Here is a 15,357-nt window from a genome sequence, read left to right on the forward strand (position 1 = left end):
AAACAAGTTTCTCAGATTGAAAACTGCATTTGATTCTGCAAAGACTGGCCTTTTGAGGGAAGGTGGAGACATGATCTCCCGCACCCCACCCCAGGAGAGGGGCCAGCCGCATTGCATTGCATTGCGGAGAAGGCCAGAGAAGATTCTCACAGAGGGCCTGAGGGGTGGTGCGGGGGAGGGCCAAGGGAGAAGGGGGCTACAGGGCGGCGCCCTGGCAATCACCCTCCTCCCCACTGAGCTTGTACAGAAATGAGAAGCCGAAGCAAGAGGAAGCATGTTACTGGAGGCAGGGAGAGGCCTGGGAATGGCCAGGAGTGGGTCTCTGAGCACAGTCCCCGGTGACAGGAGCTTCTACATGGAGCCTACAGAGCCAATCACGGAGCCCGAAAGAGTAGGTGGATGTGGTGGCCGCTGCCTAGCACTAGCCAGTATCTGAGTCACCTGCTGGGGGGTGAGGGGGTAGGGAGGGGGATGTCATTCCCAGAGGGGCACCCCCTGCGGAGGCTGCCCTCCGCCTTCCTCCAAGCCTGTGAGTCTGGAGGAAGGACACTTTTCTGAGCTCCATGCTTGGCCATCACCTGACTGTGCCCAGAGGCCCCGGGGGCAAGGAAGAAACACTCCAAAGAAAACCAAATACAGATTTTTGAAGCAATCACTGATTTAAAAAAAAAAAAAAAAAGATAATGGGAATGATGAGGGTTGTGATGATCGGGAGAGAGCGGTCAGTGGGAAATGCTGTTGGGACAACATGATTTCTTAGAAAAACCCCAGTTATAAAACAGCCAATGCACGAGGGTCTGGGGCACGGGTGAACAGAAGCTGCAGGATCGTACCAGACGCTATAAATGCGGTTCTACATGCTGGGCAGACCTCAAGCCCATCCCTAGGTCCGCGCTCTGCCCCCCAGGCACACCTGGTCCTCCCCATCCAGGCCCTCCGCCCCCACACCTCGCCCTCATCTGCCGTACGGTGTTAGCTTTCCTCAAGTGGATCTAGCGGAAAGTCCTTTCTGGCTGATGTGCTTACTTGTTTAAAGCTTTCTCCAGGTACTCCTGAATCCACTTCAGTTTCGGGTCAATGCACACTTGTCTGTTGTTGTTCTTCAGCCTCGCCCTGCCAGAACGGAAGAGGTGACAGTATGAGGCTGAGAGCGAGGGGGCTCGTCGTGACCTGGGCACTGGGCTCATCGCCCGCGTCAGCACCGGGACCCCCTTGGCAGGCTCGGGTTCAGGAGGAACTCAAGGTGGGGAATCCAGTCCCTAGCAGCGGATCGAGTCCCCTGGCAGATATGGGAAGGTGGAACTTGTCTTCACAGGGGAGTCCGGGGAGAGTGCAGGCCGGGGAACGTGTGAGTTGGCCTTGGGAGAACACAGAGGGCAGGTGGAATACAGAGGGAGGGAAGCAAGAGCAAAGGCATCAAAGGGGGTACGTGCACTGAGAGCATGGAGGAGGGTGGGCTGCCCGAGAAGCAGGTGGCCGGATGTCAGGGCAAAAGAGTGGGGTTTTCTCTGCAAGATTACGGGGACTGAGGCTGGAGACGGACAAAGGCAGACTTTTATTTGGATGGATCATCTTGAAAGTTCATGGGAGACCCACTTAAGAGTAAGCCCGGAATTAGGAGATTTGAAAAGAGGGACTGCAATAGTTTGGGGAAGAGATGTGGCAGAGCATGAGGGAGGGACAGTGCAGGTGGGGGGGATGACAGGACAGTGAGGGGGGATTGTATGGATGGGGGTGACGGGACAGTGGGGGTGGGGCATGATAGGACATGAGGGAGGGATTGTGTGAATGGCGGGTGACAGGACAGTGGGAGAGGACAGCTCAGGTGGGGGAGGGACTGTGCGTGTAGGGGGTGACAGGGCAGTGAAGGAGGGACAGTGAGGATGGGGGGGTGAGAGGACAGTGAGGGAGGTACAGTGCAGGTAGAGGGTGACAGGACAGTGGGGGAGGGACTATGCAGGTGAAGGGAGGGACAGTGGAGGGAATTTGCCAGAAAGTGGTTTCCAGAAAGATTTTACAAGTTTACTGAACGCTCCTTGGTTGCATTTGCTTTTTAAAAATTCATAGGGCACCTTCCTCCCACTTCTCGGCTCCAGTCACACCTCCCCACCAGACACCTCCTGGGGGCAGACTGGACTTACCTCTCCAGGTCCCCCTCCATAAAGCCTTGGATACCAGTAACCTCAAGCAGCCTGAGGACACTCCTGCCCAGCCACTCATGGGTGTGTGAGGACAACTCGGGCTGGCACAGTGGCTTGGGGATACCCACGGGAATCCTGCAGCCTGCCTGTGAAGTGACTGACATCAGGAGAGGAAGGGGGTGATTCTGTGTCTGCCCAGGGCTGCCTCGTTCACTTTGAGGTGCATTCCTAGCAAGTGTCCCGGCGTAATGCAAACTGCAAAGCAGGTCTATGGGGCTCAATTCCACATCTGACAAAACACCTCTCAAAGGAGAGAGTATTTGACTGTAAGCAAAGTCAGTGAAGAAACATTCATCTTCCAGTGGCCTAACACATTCTGTAAGTGACAAACACATTCAAGGCAGCCAAGGCTGGCAAAAAAAAAAAAAAAAAAAAGACAAAATCAAACTTCAAAACAGCTGGTATTAGGGAGCAAAGGCTTCATTTTCACCTTCAAATTGCAGGTTTCATTCCCACTGCTGTGGCCCCAGCCCATTCTCAGCGGTGGGAATTTTCAGGAGGTAAGGTCCCCACCAGAGACCCTGAGCCCCAGCACCCCTGCGTCCAGACCTCTGACCACACTCGCTAGAGGCAAGCGGGGGTGCACTTGAGCATTCGAGGGCCAAGCAGCTGAGCGGCCCTGCAAGCTCCCTCGCTGAACCCTACCCAGCCTCCTGCACCTGGCGAGAGGTTTTCATGTGTTCTCTGGGGGTGATTTTCATTTGTCTCGTTTCCCACACGAATGACAGCAAACACAAGCAGTTACCATCAACACCAGCAAAAACAAAAACTCGTGTGTTGTGTTCGAGACAAAGCAGTTAAGTGAGCCGAAAAGTTTGAGTTTTACCCAATGGTTAAAGACCACTTAACCTGAACTGGGGTCTTGTGAGATTCTGCATGTGAGAAAGGAAGGATCTAGAACATCAAAGTCTGGGAACTGCAGGACAGACACCTATGACCTGCAGAGGGCTGGTTCATTTACTGGACTTCAGCAGAAACTCCTCGTTTCTAGTCTGAAGGCATCCCACGGTCCTTCCCTCTCCTGTGCTAAAGGAGGAAATTTGGGAAAAAAAGAGGCAAGAACAAGTTGGAGCACAGCAGGGCACCAAGGGTAAGAGTGGCTTTTTAAACTCTGGCACGGTGACGTACCCAAAGGCCTCCTGGTCATCGCAGCTGCCTCTAATTATGCCAAGTTCAAGGCCAGCTGCTCAGCATGTGTCGATTCTCTAGCTTTGACAAGTTTGGAGTTAGGGGCTACGATGCCCACTAGATGCAACCCTCCTGAAGCTGATGTTCACACTTACACGATCTGAAGGGCACAGTTCGGAGTGTTGAGGATTTTGAGATGCTTGACGTTGGCTCTGGCAACGTGGCTTTCAAAGAATCGGCAAGGACATCTGTAGCTCAGGCTGACCGGTTTTCCTGGAAGAGGTAGTGAAAACAGGGCAGTTTGTTACGATCCTGCTGGACTGTGGGGATATATGCACGCGTGGGTCCGCGGCTGAGGGGTAAGGTGGAGGAATGGATGCTTAGGATCAAAAGCCATGGACTAGTTATGGGGGCATTCTTGCTAAGAGCTCTTGGGTGGTACAATGAGCCCCTGGGGCAGGAGGGAAGGGAGACAGGGCAAGCCCAGCTTCCATAGGACCAGAAGGCAAATGGACCTGCAGAGTGCTGGACTCTAGGAACCTGGGAAATTAAAAGCAGCTCCTTGCTCAGACATCTTAAGATCAAATATATTAATCCCAGGACAGGATTGTTTCAGTCTAAGGTAACTGGGGTTCCCAGGTAATCTCTGCAAAGTAAACTCTTCCAGGGCCAACTAAGAAAGCCCTCCATACTCAGGGAAGGAGGAGGGGGAAGCAGGAGGCTCTGGGCTCCCTCTTGTCCCAGGAGCCATTGCAGTTCCCCAGGGGAATGCTGCCCTCCCCCTCCTGCAATCTTCTCCCCTCTCATTCACCTTAAACCCAGGCAACCACAAAAGAATCCTGGCAGGCTTTCTACCTGGGAGTCCCCGGAGGGCAGGCCAAGCCCCCCACCTCCCCAACCCAGCACTCCCCTGAAGGCAGGACGATTACCAGGGCTGGAGTCAGAGGTGGCTTTCATTGTGCAGAGATGCTAGAGCTTCCTGGGTTATGTTACCTCTTTGTTTGCCAATTCACCAATTTGCAAAATGCCATAATTGACACTCATTAGTTTAAATAAGCAAAGGGCTCCTGCAGAACTCACCACTCACCCTCTAAGTCTTAGGATTGCAAGCCTTAGCGGGGGCTGGGATCATTGTGATTTTTTTTTTTCCCCCTGCAGATTTTATCCAAGCCCTACTTAATACCCCAAATTATTTGAATTTGTGGATCCTTTCATCAGGGATTAAATGTATGTCTGAGAATATTTAGTCCAGAGATTAAAAAAAAAAAAAAAAGGATTGCTCTTTAGAGAGCTCCCGGAGGCCTTCTGCTGGCCCTGAAATTCTGCACTTTGGGGCAAGAGAGCTGGGGAAGCTGCGAGAAACCTTGTGAGTAAGGGACTTCTTCATTTTTCTCAAGGCTGCATTCAGCTGAGAGATGGCAGAGCCTTCAAATAGCAGCCTATTTGGCCAACAAGTCAGGAAAAATAGACCACCCAGCCCTCTAGGATCAAACGTGGTTCCCTAAAAGGAAACCACGTAAGGAAAGAGCCTAGCTTCATGGCGCTCAGACTCCGGGTACTGGAGAGCACCTGGGGCAGCCTTTGCTGTATACCTAAGTGACTCCAGAAAGTCTCTGCTGGGGTCTGGCCTTCAGCCAGGGCACTCAGTCCCTGCAGGGGAAGCTCCTCCTATCCTGCCCATACCGCCCTGGAACTAGATCGCCTGGGAAAGGGACCCCAGGGCTAGGGGCTGGGTGGACTGCGTAAAGGAAAAGTCGGAAGTCTCTCCTCTGAGTGTCCCACCTCCAGTCTCCCTGGAATTCTCCTGGGTCCTCCTGAGCTGAGAAGGGACTGAAGCCCTGGGCTTGGGCAGTGACACAGGAGGGATCCCAAGCCCAGAGCAGCAGCAAGCTGAAAGGTACACAGTATGAGTGCTGCAGCTGGTGGGGGCTGCTGCTCTCCCAGAGGTGGGTAGGGAAGCTAGTCTGGGTTAGAAATCAGAGCTGATTCTGGGCTCAAAACACAGGCTTTCTCTTCTCTTCTTTTCCCCCCTCGACCCCCTGGGATTATCCATTTCCTTCAAAGGCAATTTGTATTCCTGCTCCCAGGACCTAGTTAGTTGCCTATCAAGTGGGGACTTTCAACAGGTTTTTTTTTAAAGTGACAGAGCACCAACGGCTCTTACTAAAGGCAGTGCTATGTCCACCTGTGTCCTCTCCAGCTTTGTGTCAATATTACTAACTTTCCCAACTGATTTGGAGGTGACTCAGTGTGTAGGTGATTCGCCCAGATGTTACCAGACCGTAAGTCATGAACTTGGCTCTGTTCAAGAGCAGTTCCAAGCGAACCTTCCACGCTAACACAGAAAGGAGCCCTGGCCAGCTTCTCCAATGAGGTCTCAGAGTGGAGTCCACCCTGGATTTAACTCCTGAAAGCCCAGGGCAACCAGGGCCCCAGCTGCTTGGCTGAGGTCAGCCACTGGAGGGAGGGCAGGAACCGGAGCCTGACCCTGAAAACAAGGGTGTCTCCAAGGTCAGTTCTGGAACTCAGTATGGGCACACAGGCTCCAGAAGGTCAAAAAGTACATTCTAGCCTATGAATGCAAGGAGAAGCTGACCAGCCTCCAGCCTGAGACCCTGTCCTGGCCACTTGGCTGCCAAGAGGGCAGCTCAGAGAGGCAAGCAACCAACCCTTCCCAGGGTCAGGATGACTCTGTTAATGAGACTCCCACTCCCTCTGTGCTCCTTCCAGGTCAGCTGTGCCTAGGACTCAATGACCTGAGTGGGTCCTGGCATTCCCAACCTTTCTGCAGCTCCCCAGGGAAGGGGGGGGGGGCAGCACCATCTCTCTACAGAGGTGCCCAATGACAGCTCCACTCTCACCAGACACTCAAATTAACATTTGAGTTAACATGCATTAACATGCTCAAACCAGTGTCCCCCATGACCTTGGGGGTCAGTGTGGAGAGTCAGCCTCACATACTTTTTCAGCTGGGCGGTAAAATCCAGATTGCCTTCCATCCAGTCCCTCTGCAGCTCTGCCCGGCTACTCGCTACATTTCCCGCCCCCCACCCAGACTCCAGGCTTGAACTCACCACCCTGAGATCAAGACCTGAGCTGAGATCAGGAGTCTGACACTTAACCAATGGAGCCACCCAGGTGCCGCTTAACTTGCTACACTTAAAAAAAAAACCACTCCCCAGGCAGTCAGTTGTGAACCCCTGGGAGTTCCGGCCCTGCTTCCACATTCGCTCACCTTACCCTCACCTCACCCACCTGGCTTCCAGTCCACTGCCAGGATGCAGAAGAGGGTCTGCAGCTGGAACCCAGCCTAGAGCTGTGGGGGCTCAGTCCCTGTCTGGACCGTGGCTGCCCCAAGAGCACTCCCTGCGTCCTTCAGCCCTTTGCAGGGTTTGTTGGCAACTTCGCAGCCAAGAAAGGACAGCGTGGCCTGGCTAACGTGGCTTGTTTTGTGTGTTTAAAGACAACACTTTATTTTGGTTTGCAGCAGTGGTGTCCTGTGACAGGACAGCCAGAATTCTCTTAAGCTTCAGAAGGAAAAAAAAAAAAGGGCTCCCTCTCTCCCAGTGAAACAGGACACCACCTTTCCCAGTGGCCTAAGGCCTTGGCGATTGAACTCGGCTGCCGCGCTCCTTCCGAGGTAAGAGCGATGGCTTGGACGGTGACAAAGGCACCAGGCTGCAGGTGTGTTTGGGGGGCAGGGGAGGGGATGAGCGACCCCGGCGGCCCCTGAGTTTCTCTTCGGTGACCCCGGCAAGAGGCCAGGAAGCAGGCTGGACGCGCGCCCGGGTTCGTTCGCGTCGCTGAGGACCGCGGGGCTGTGCAGAAGCGCGGCGGGCGGGTGGTGCAAACCCGACAGCTGCTCCGTTTGGCTCGCCCGCGAAACCTCGCTCGGGTGGGTGCGGAGAGGGGACCAGCCTCGCATGGAGGGGACGTGGCGCAGCAGCCCCTGACCGCGCCGCCACCGCCCGCGCGTCGCGATGAGAGGCAGACTTGGCGAAGCGCTCTCTAGCACACGCATCTCCCGCGCCCGGCGCCGCGGGGCCTCCGAGTCCCTTCCCCTTGAGAAACCGAGCCGCGCGCTGGAGATCACCGGCTGGGCAAGGGTGGGCGCGCCATCCCCGGGGCCCGCGGCTGCCGACTCCGCTCTGCTTCCCCGCGCTCCCGGAGCTCTCCCGGCCAGGGAACCCCGCCCGACCCTGTGCTGCCGCTGCCCCCCGTCCCGGACCCGAGTCCCGAGGCGGAGTGCGAAGCTTCAGCGCGGGTGGTGCTGGTGCGCTTTGAGCGCCGCACCCCGAGGGAGCGCGCCCCAAGGAGGCGGCTGCCTCGACCTCCCCGGTGCAAAGCGGCGCGAACTGGGTCTGTTCGGGACAGCGCGGGCGCAGGCAGAGGAGCCGCGGTCCCGCACGGAGCCTGGCGCCCACGCCTCCGCCGCGGAGCTCACTCACCGTCGCTGAGGCACAGCGCAACCAGCACGATGGCCAGCACGACGACGACCTTGGCATTCATGGCACCGGCGCGCGGGAGGCAGACTCAGGCGGGACGCGGAGCGAACGCTGCGGCGGAGAGTGAAAGTGCGGCGGCGGGAGGCGCGCTCCAAGCACTTTAGAGGGGAGAGCGGGGCGGGGCGGGGTGGGGCGGGGCGCGTGGCGAGGGGCGGGCCTGGAGCGGCAGCGGGGCGGCGGCGGTGGGCTGGGGCGCGCGTCCCCCTCCCACGCGGCCGCCGCTCCTGTCCCCTCCCCGCCCCCTCCGCGCCCGGGGTGCAGCGGGCGCTGCGGTGCGCTCTGGCCTCTGACCTCCTCCGGTTCCGCGGGGCCCTGCTCTGTCAGGCTCGACCTGCAAGGAGGGAACCCAGCCGCGCGCTGAGATGGGCTCAAGGCTAGTTATTGTGCCCACTTAGCAGGTGGACAGACGGAGTCCCAGAGGCGGGAAGCGAATGAGGAGCAATGGTAAGCAAGAGGACGTGTGCCGGTTAGGCCTGAGGTAGCCAAGGGCGACAGTCCCGTTTTTAGATTCTAGAACCTGGAGGTCACCACCGGCCCGGGATTGCTGCGCTGCGGCCCCGCGAGCTTGACCCAAGGGAAGGAGACCAGTCTGCAAAACGAGCGAATCCCATCCCAAGCCGACGCCATCACTTAGTAGCCAAGGCTCAGTTTTCTCACCTGTAAAACTGCGACTCTAAAATAGAAGGCCATGTTGCCCAGAGGAAACAAAAGCGGTCCACTCTGGGCCTCCGTGAATTTAACCTGAATTCTAAGTAGGCGTGAAAGTACTTGGCTCGCCGTGCCTCTGTTCTCTCAACTGTGAAATGGGCTGACCACAGTCCCCATCCTGCCGAGAGTAAGTGGGGGAAATGATTGGGACTCCTCTCTCCGCCGTGAAGTGCTCACCCTTGAGTCCCGCACATAGTACTTAATAAATGGAAGCTAGAATAACTTTTTAAACTTCATCATTTTCTCCGTCTCCCAATGAATGTCCTGCGCGACCCAAAGTGTTGAGAGAACTCCCCCTCTTCCCCTCGACACTACTCCTGGCATCGGCCCTCCTGGTCCACAAAAAGAGTCGTGCCCGGGCGGTGTCTGAACTCTTGGCAGGCGGTGCCCCAACCTGGACACCTGGAGACAGCCTCAGCTAGCAGGGATGGGTGCAGGCAGGCGGCCCAGGAGGCGCAGGGTTGAGAGGAGCACGCGTTGGGGCCTCACTGGTGACCACAGGACGCTCCAGCTACCTCCTCTTGCCCTTACTCCCTATTGGTGTGGTTTCTGTACCTGGCCCCATCCAAGGAGCGCATATCAGGGAAGGACAGCTCTCTCTACCTGGGAAGTCCCGCAGTCTGGACCCTAGGGGGAATGGGCGGGGCCCGCGGGGCCTGGGCTCAGCAGTTCCAGCCAGGGGCGATAGGAGGGGGCGGTCAGCAGAAAGCTGTAAGAGCTCTGGGACTCAGGTCCTGAGGATAGGTGTCTTTTCTGTCTTTTTTCCAAAACTACTTTCACGCCCAATTAGACACACTGGGAACTTGCATTTATTCATTCATTTACTCCAGGCCGAGCTCACTTCTGGGCACTGGGCGTAAAGCCGGGAAACGCACTGGCTTGGTCCCTGGCATTAAAGAACTAACAATCCAGTGGGGAATACAGTCTTCAGGCATTCCTCGGCCCCCACTCTTTTCGGTGGGTTTTTGCGGACTAGTGAGCCTGGGTTGGTCTCAGAGGAGAAAGAGCTTGCCGACTGAGCTCGGGCGCCCTCTGGTGGCAAAGTCTCCAGCACAAGCTCGCACCCCCGAACCCGGGCCTGTCCCCACGTCCCTCATCCCAACCCCGCTTTCCCACCGCCCCCCAGGTCTGGGTGGACCAAGGCTCATGCCCTCCCCCCGAACCCAGAGCAGCCTAGTAAAGCTGCGATGCTGGGCGGTAAATCAAGAAGCCTGGAGCTGGCGAGACTCGGAACCTGGAATCCAGACCCTGGCGGGAGCTGCACAAAAGCTTCCCTGCAAATCCTGCTAAAGCAAATGCCAGTCTCTCACTGGCTTCTTTGTCTCAAATCTGGGTTTTGTCCCTGCAGCTGAGAGAGTCACTGGAGAGGGGCCTGCGTGGGCTAGGGCCGAGGCTTCCTGCCTGGCTGGGCCCTGCCACCCCAGGATAGACATTATGTGGGACTCATCAGAGCCTGCTGCTTCCTCCATTCATTTATTAAAATCCTTATTGAGCACCTACTACATGCCAGACACTGGCGAAGTGTTTGAAGTACTTTAGTAAAGGAAGAAAAGAAAGAAAGAAAGAAAGAGAAAAAAGAAAAGAAAGAAGAAAACCCCACACCTCCTGTCCTGGAGTTTACGTGGGGAGAGGGTGGGAAGAAGGAGGGAGAGGAAAATGGCAGAAAACATAAGTAATTAGACACACAATCTATAGAATGTTCTTAGGTGGTATGGGAAAATGGAGCAGAGGGAAGGGGAATGAGTTAGGATTTTACCTAGGGACACCAGGAATCTGCATTTTAGATAAAATCTCCAGTTTTTCAGTCGGCAAACTATCTGAATTTAAAACATTACTGGCCAATGCTCTTGGGGGCTATGGGCTACCAGACTGTGCCTTTTAGCTTGAGCTCTATTCTCAGCCATACGGGTGCCTCCCAAATTCTGGACAGCAGAGCCCACCACCCCTGCTCCTCTGTCCTCTGCTGGTGCCACAGTCTCCACTTCCAAGGTTCCACCTTTCTTTCTCTGCCAGGAAACTCAGTTCCTCAATCAAGGCCCAAAGCAAGCTCCCCCTCCCAGTGAGATCTCCCAGGGCTCTCTTGGCTCAGCACCCTGATTTGCTGCTCTTTAGAAACATGACAGTCATGCTGGGTCTGAGGTGGGAGGCAGGCAGGGGTCTGGCTGTCAAGGTAGACCTCTAGACCCCTAGTGCCCAGTTCATGTGCCTGCCCATGCTCCTCTGCCCCTCGGCCTGGCTTGCTCATTGCTTCAGAGTTCAGTGGTTGGCCTTTCAGGGAAGGACTTCAGTACAAGGTTAAAGGTTTGCTCTGACTCATCGTTTTCCGGTGTGTAACTGACAAGATGACTTCAGTTGGTATTTTAAAAACATTATTTGTAAGAAATTCAGATTTATATACTTTATTTTAAAAGTAATAAGAAAAAAAGTATACCTTGTACATTAAAGCAGACATTTCAGATATGGCTCAGGATTGATTTCATTTTTTAAAAATATATGATTTAAAAAGCAAGTATATTTAAACTAATAGCAGCCAGTACTGTAGTTGGTTGGAGATACAGCAAAAATCCACAGTCGTACACAAAGATCTGAAGCTTAAAAATGTTGTCTAAATAAAGAACATTTTTTTTTTTTTTGTATTATTTGATACTACCCACCTCCCTTACAAACAAACCATTTGGCCCCAGAGTGGTAAGACAAAATCACACAAGAGAGGTATGGCCTCTTTCTCACCCTTGCCATCAGGAGAGGCTAGAGAATGCTTACCTATGAGTGCTCAGGTCCCCCTGTGGGGACCTTTGAGATCCCACCCCACCCCCTTACCCATAGCTCTCTTATCCCAGCCACGAGTCTTCTTTCTCCAACTTTCGGTGCAGGCCTGGAGGGGCACAGCCAGGAGACCGCTGTCTGCCTGTGCCCGCCCTCCCAACTCCTCTCTCTCACCTTTGACACCCCACACTGGGATTCACAAGTAGGTACTCTACCCTGGGAACTGGGAGTCCCGGGGAGAAAAACAAATCCTCAGAGCTGGGTGCTGTCACCGGTGGAACAGTTACACTAACTCTCCAGGTTGGTGTTGGGATTTACTAAGTGTGAAGCCGCCTGGCCCAGAGAAGGCTCTCAGGATGATAGGACTTCGGCTTACTTGCTCTGAATGGGTTACATTTTGTTTTCCCAGAGACAGAATTTACGGAATAGGCCCTCATATCTCAGCTTTGAAGACTAGAAGCCCGAAGCTCAGAGTGGTTGAAGGCCTTGACCAACATGGAAGAGCTGGCCAGGGGCAAAGGCACAACTCTCTAGACCAGCTTTTCCAGATTCTGGAACAACATGGGAGTGTGCAGAGGGTTGTAAGTCACTTTCATGGGAGCCTCTTGGAGGCCTGTACCCAGGACTGGGGCTCAGCATCTGTCAGGCTAGCCATGGTTTCCTCAACTAGATCCCAAATTGGCCTTGGGAGCCAGTTCCAAAAGCCTCATTTCCTTCTGGAGGGAAGAACCCTAGGGAAGCTGAGTCAGGGCTCCTGGATGCAGGGCTCTGTTGCCGGGTCCTGGCCAGCTGTGGGGCACATACAGAGGCAAGCCTTACCATAGCTAATGTCCAAATCCAGCCAGCCAGATCTTCTGTCCAAAGACTCTCCCTTGTGGACACTCCTAAAATAAGGGTGGTATTTTCTGGGACATCCTGCAGGAGCATTGGATGAGCAGAGCTAATGTTTTAGGAAAAGTCAGACCCAAGAACTCTGAGGGGTCAGGTCTGTGCTCTCACATACCATCTCACTTCTGCACCCCATCACCAAAATCACTGCAGTCAGGTCCAGATTTATTCTGCTGTTCTTAACCCCACCCCACTCTCTCCTGTTACCCTTGCATGTGGATAGACTGATCTCAGCATAGGAGCTGCAGAAGTTTCTAGAATTGGGAGCATGCACCCGCTTCTACCACAAACCCCTGGGTCATGGGAAGTGTGAACCCTTTAAGGATAAATAACATTCACACGTGTTACTCAGTGCTGTGCACCCCTCACTTCTTTCATCCTCCCACCTACCTTTGAGGTGGGTTCAGTGTTCACACCATGCCCCAGATTTGGGAGCTAAGGTCACGCAGTTGCTCTTTGGCAAAGCCAGGATTTAGATCATCTTAGCCTGGCTCTGGAGTAGGATTGTTCCCGGTGAAGGATGGAAGAGCAGGTTTGCCATATAAAATGCAGAAAACCCAGTTAAATTTAAATTTCAGATAGGCAACAAGTCTTTTTTTTTTTTTTTTTTTTTGGTATATGTGTTCCAACTATTGCATAGGACATACTTAAACTAAAAGAAATCATTCGTTGTTCATCTGAAATTCAAGTTTAACTAGGTGTCCAGGATTTTTACTTGCTGAGCCTGGTAACCCTACTCCGTAGTGTACACTCTTCACAACACAAAGGAGCCCCTTTCTGTGGGTTTTCTCCCTGGGCCTCCAGGACATGTGGGCAGAGGGAGAGAAGGGTATTGGGAAGGCAAGTTCTAGAATCACACACTTTCACAGTGAGGGGATTTCTTGAGTTTTATTACTACAGAGTACTACTGTGGTGTGAAATGGTGCAATAAAGCGGTATGGGAATGATGATCTCCACCCCCCCCCCCTTTCTCTCTCTCCTTTCTGCCACGAGCGTTTTAATGCTACCTTTGCTCCAACCCTGAGCTTCCAGAAAAAGTCTGGTCATGCCTAAGGTGAGAAGAGACAATCTTTCTCCCCACTATTCCCAGTCCTCTTCTTCTTCCTGCCCAGGCAGAAGCCCAGCGCCTGCACCCTTCCTCCTGTTTTAGGTGGAATGGGCTGGGGGTGGGGGGAGACAAGGAGCTGAGGAGACTTCGTCCCAGGAGGGAGCCTCACATGAGGGGGGGCGCAGGATCTGGGGCCTCTGCAGATGAGGAAAGAGGTTAAACACTGCTGTGGGTCATGGAGGGGGCTCTGGGCCTGCTGCCTGCGCAGCTGGTCCCCTGGTCAGAGAAGCCAGGCTTCCAGGCTTGCTGGCCCTCCTCGTTCAGATGAGGGACTCGTACTTTTTCCTCCACCTTACCTCCCTGGGCTGGGAGTCTTATAGTTCCTGTGGCACAGATGCTCTGGATAAGACCGCACACGGAGGCTGCCCAGAGAGCCTTTCAAGGCCAAGTCCAAAGGCAGGCCCCACTGGCGGCAGGGCCCAGGGGAAAAAAGTGGGGAATGGACTCAGCTGTGGGGAAGGGCCCAGCACTTCTAAGGTGCCCATCCTCCCACCCCACAGCTCAGAAGTGGACTGGGAAGGTTGAAAGGCAGTTTTGTTTGGGGGATAATTTATCAAACAAAGAATTTGTAAATTAGGCGTTGTTGTTGTTGTTACTGTTTTTTAACAATGCAAAGGCAGGACACCTGCAAGAGTTTGGGCTTCATCCGTGAAGTCTCATTGGCTCCCAGCTTCCTGAGGTCTTTCTCTTCCTAGGTTCCCAGAATGAAGTTTCTGTGTTTGCAGTCTGGTTAACTGATCATTGATGCTTTCTTTTTCTCTGTAGAGTGCACAAATTTTGCCTCAACGCCCTAGGCTGGGCCACCGAGAGGTGCTGCACTTCCTTCATAAATCTGCAGTCCAACCTTCCATCCATTCATCTATCCTTCCCTCACTGACCCATCTATCCTTCCTCTACCGACATCCCCCACTCATCTATCCACCCATCTATCCACCCATCCACTCACGAATTCATCCATCCATCTAGCAGCTGGCCACCCAGCCAGCCAATCATCCGCCCACCTACCCACCTGGCTCTCCCCTTCAATCACTCCCCATCCATCCTCTCCAGGTGCTCTAGCCCTGAGATATCCTTTCCGCCAGAAGCAGATGTGCCTCCTGTTTCCTGGGCCACAGGGGAAGAATAATCAAGCATCAAGGGCCCCAAATCTAGAGATCACAGAGCAAGCCCTCACCTTGAAACAGAATGAAACCTTTGCCTTCCCCTTGTTGAAGGAATGACCTCTCTGAAAGGCAGGGAGGGCGTCCTGGGGAATGCCCACCCAGAAAGGGGCCGAGAGCAGCATTCAAACACTCCTGGCTTCCCCCCCTCTCATCGTTCCTTTCATAACTTTCTCCCTTAAGTTATTTAAAAAAAAAAAAAAGAAAGAAAAAGAAAGAAAAAATAGCAAAGAAACAAACCTTTATTTCTGTTTACTCCTCTGTATTTAATGACCAGTTGTTAACATGACTAAAACCATCTGAAGATTTTTGCCAAATGGAAAAATCTCCCTACAGGGGCAATAAAACAAATATTCAGGGTAGAGAGGGCCGGTCATAAAAGGCATTACCCGGTTGTAAACAGAAACGGGCGGCAGTGATGTATGGCCCCTGCCTCCCCAGCTTTCAACAAAGCAGCCGAGATTCCAGGAGTGGCTCTGACCCGAGGCGATATTTACTTCTGTGGCTTCTTCAGCAGGTCAGCGTGGGTATAATTCTGTCTACCAGTTGACTGGAGTTGAGGTTTTGAGCAGGAAGCCCAAACCCTGAACGCTCATAACTCAGGAGGAGTCAGGCACCTCTGCCCAGAGCGCGCCAAGAAAAGCACATTGCGCTGTCTTGGCCGGATGGGGTGAGGGTCTCTACACACCCAGGCCATTGTCAACAGAGACTGATGGCCTCAGTTTGTACCTGGTCCAACAACGCCACTGGTTTGTGCAGTTGTTGGCTGGATTTTGTTCCAGAGCTTTTCAGAACACCCATCCTTTCTGGCATATCACTGGCCGAGGATGGTAGGCTTCACTGGATGACTGTCTCATGCAGCCTCGGTAGACAGAGTCCGCTAGACCCTACAA

General features: G+C 53.9%; 1 protein-coding gene across 3 annotated transcripts in view; it reads right to left on the bottom strand.

The window, feature by feature from the left end:
- CXCL12 (C-X-C motif chemokine ligand 12) overlaps nt 1-7,915 on the bottom strand; it is a 29,678-nt gene extending 21,763 nt beyond the window's left edge. For all 3 annotated transcript variants that reach the window (XM_032837341.1, XM_032837361.1, XM_032837351.1), the window contains exons 1-3: nt 7,778-7,915; nt 3,485-3,602; nt 1,027-1,113 (exon numbers count right to left, since the gene is read on the bottom strand). In XM_032837341.1, coding sequence (XP_032693232.1) covers nt 1,027-1,113; nt 3,485-3,602; nt 7,778-7,838 — 266 coding nt within the window. In that variant the 5' untranslated portion in view covers nt 7,839-7,915. The remainder of the gene's footprint in view (nt 1-1,026; nt 1,114-3,484; nt 3,603-7,777) is intronic.
- Between the last annotated feature and the right edge of the window lie 7,442 nt (nt 7,916-15,357).

This window comes from Lontra canadensis, unplaced genomic scaffold, assembly GCF_010015895.1.
Source record: "Lontra canadensis isolate GAN:19392208 unplaced genomic scaffold, GSC_riverotter_1.0 scaffold3, whole genome shotgun sequence".
NCBI lineage: Eukaryota > Metazoa > Chordata > Mammalia > Carnivora > Mustelidae > Lontra > Lontra canadensis.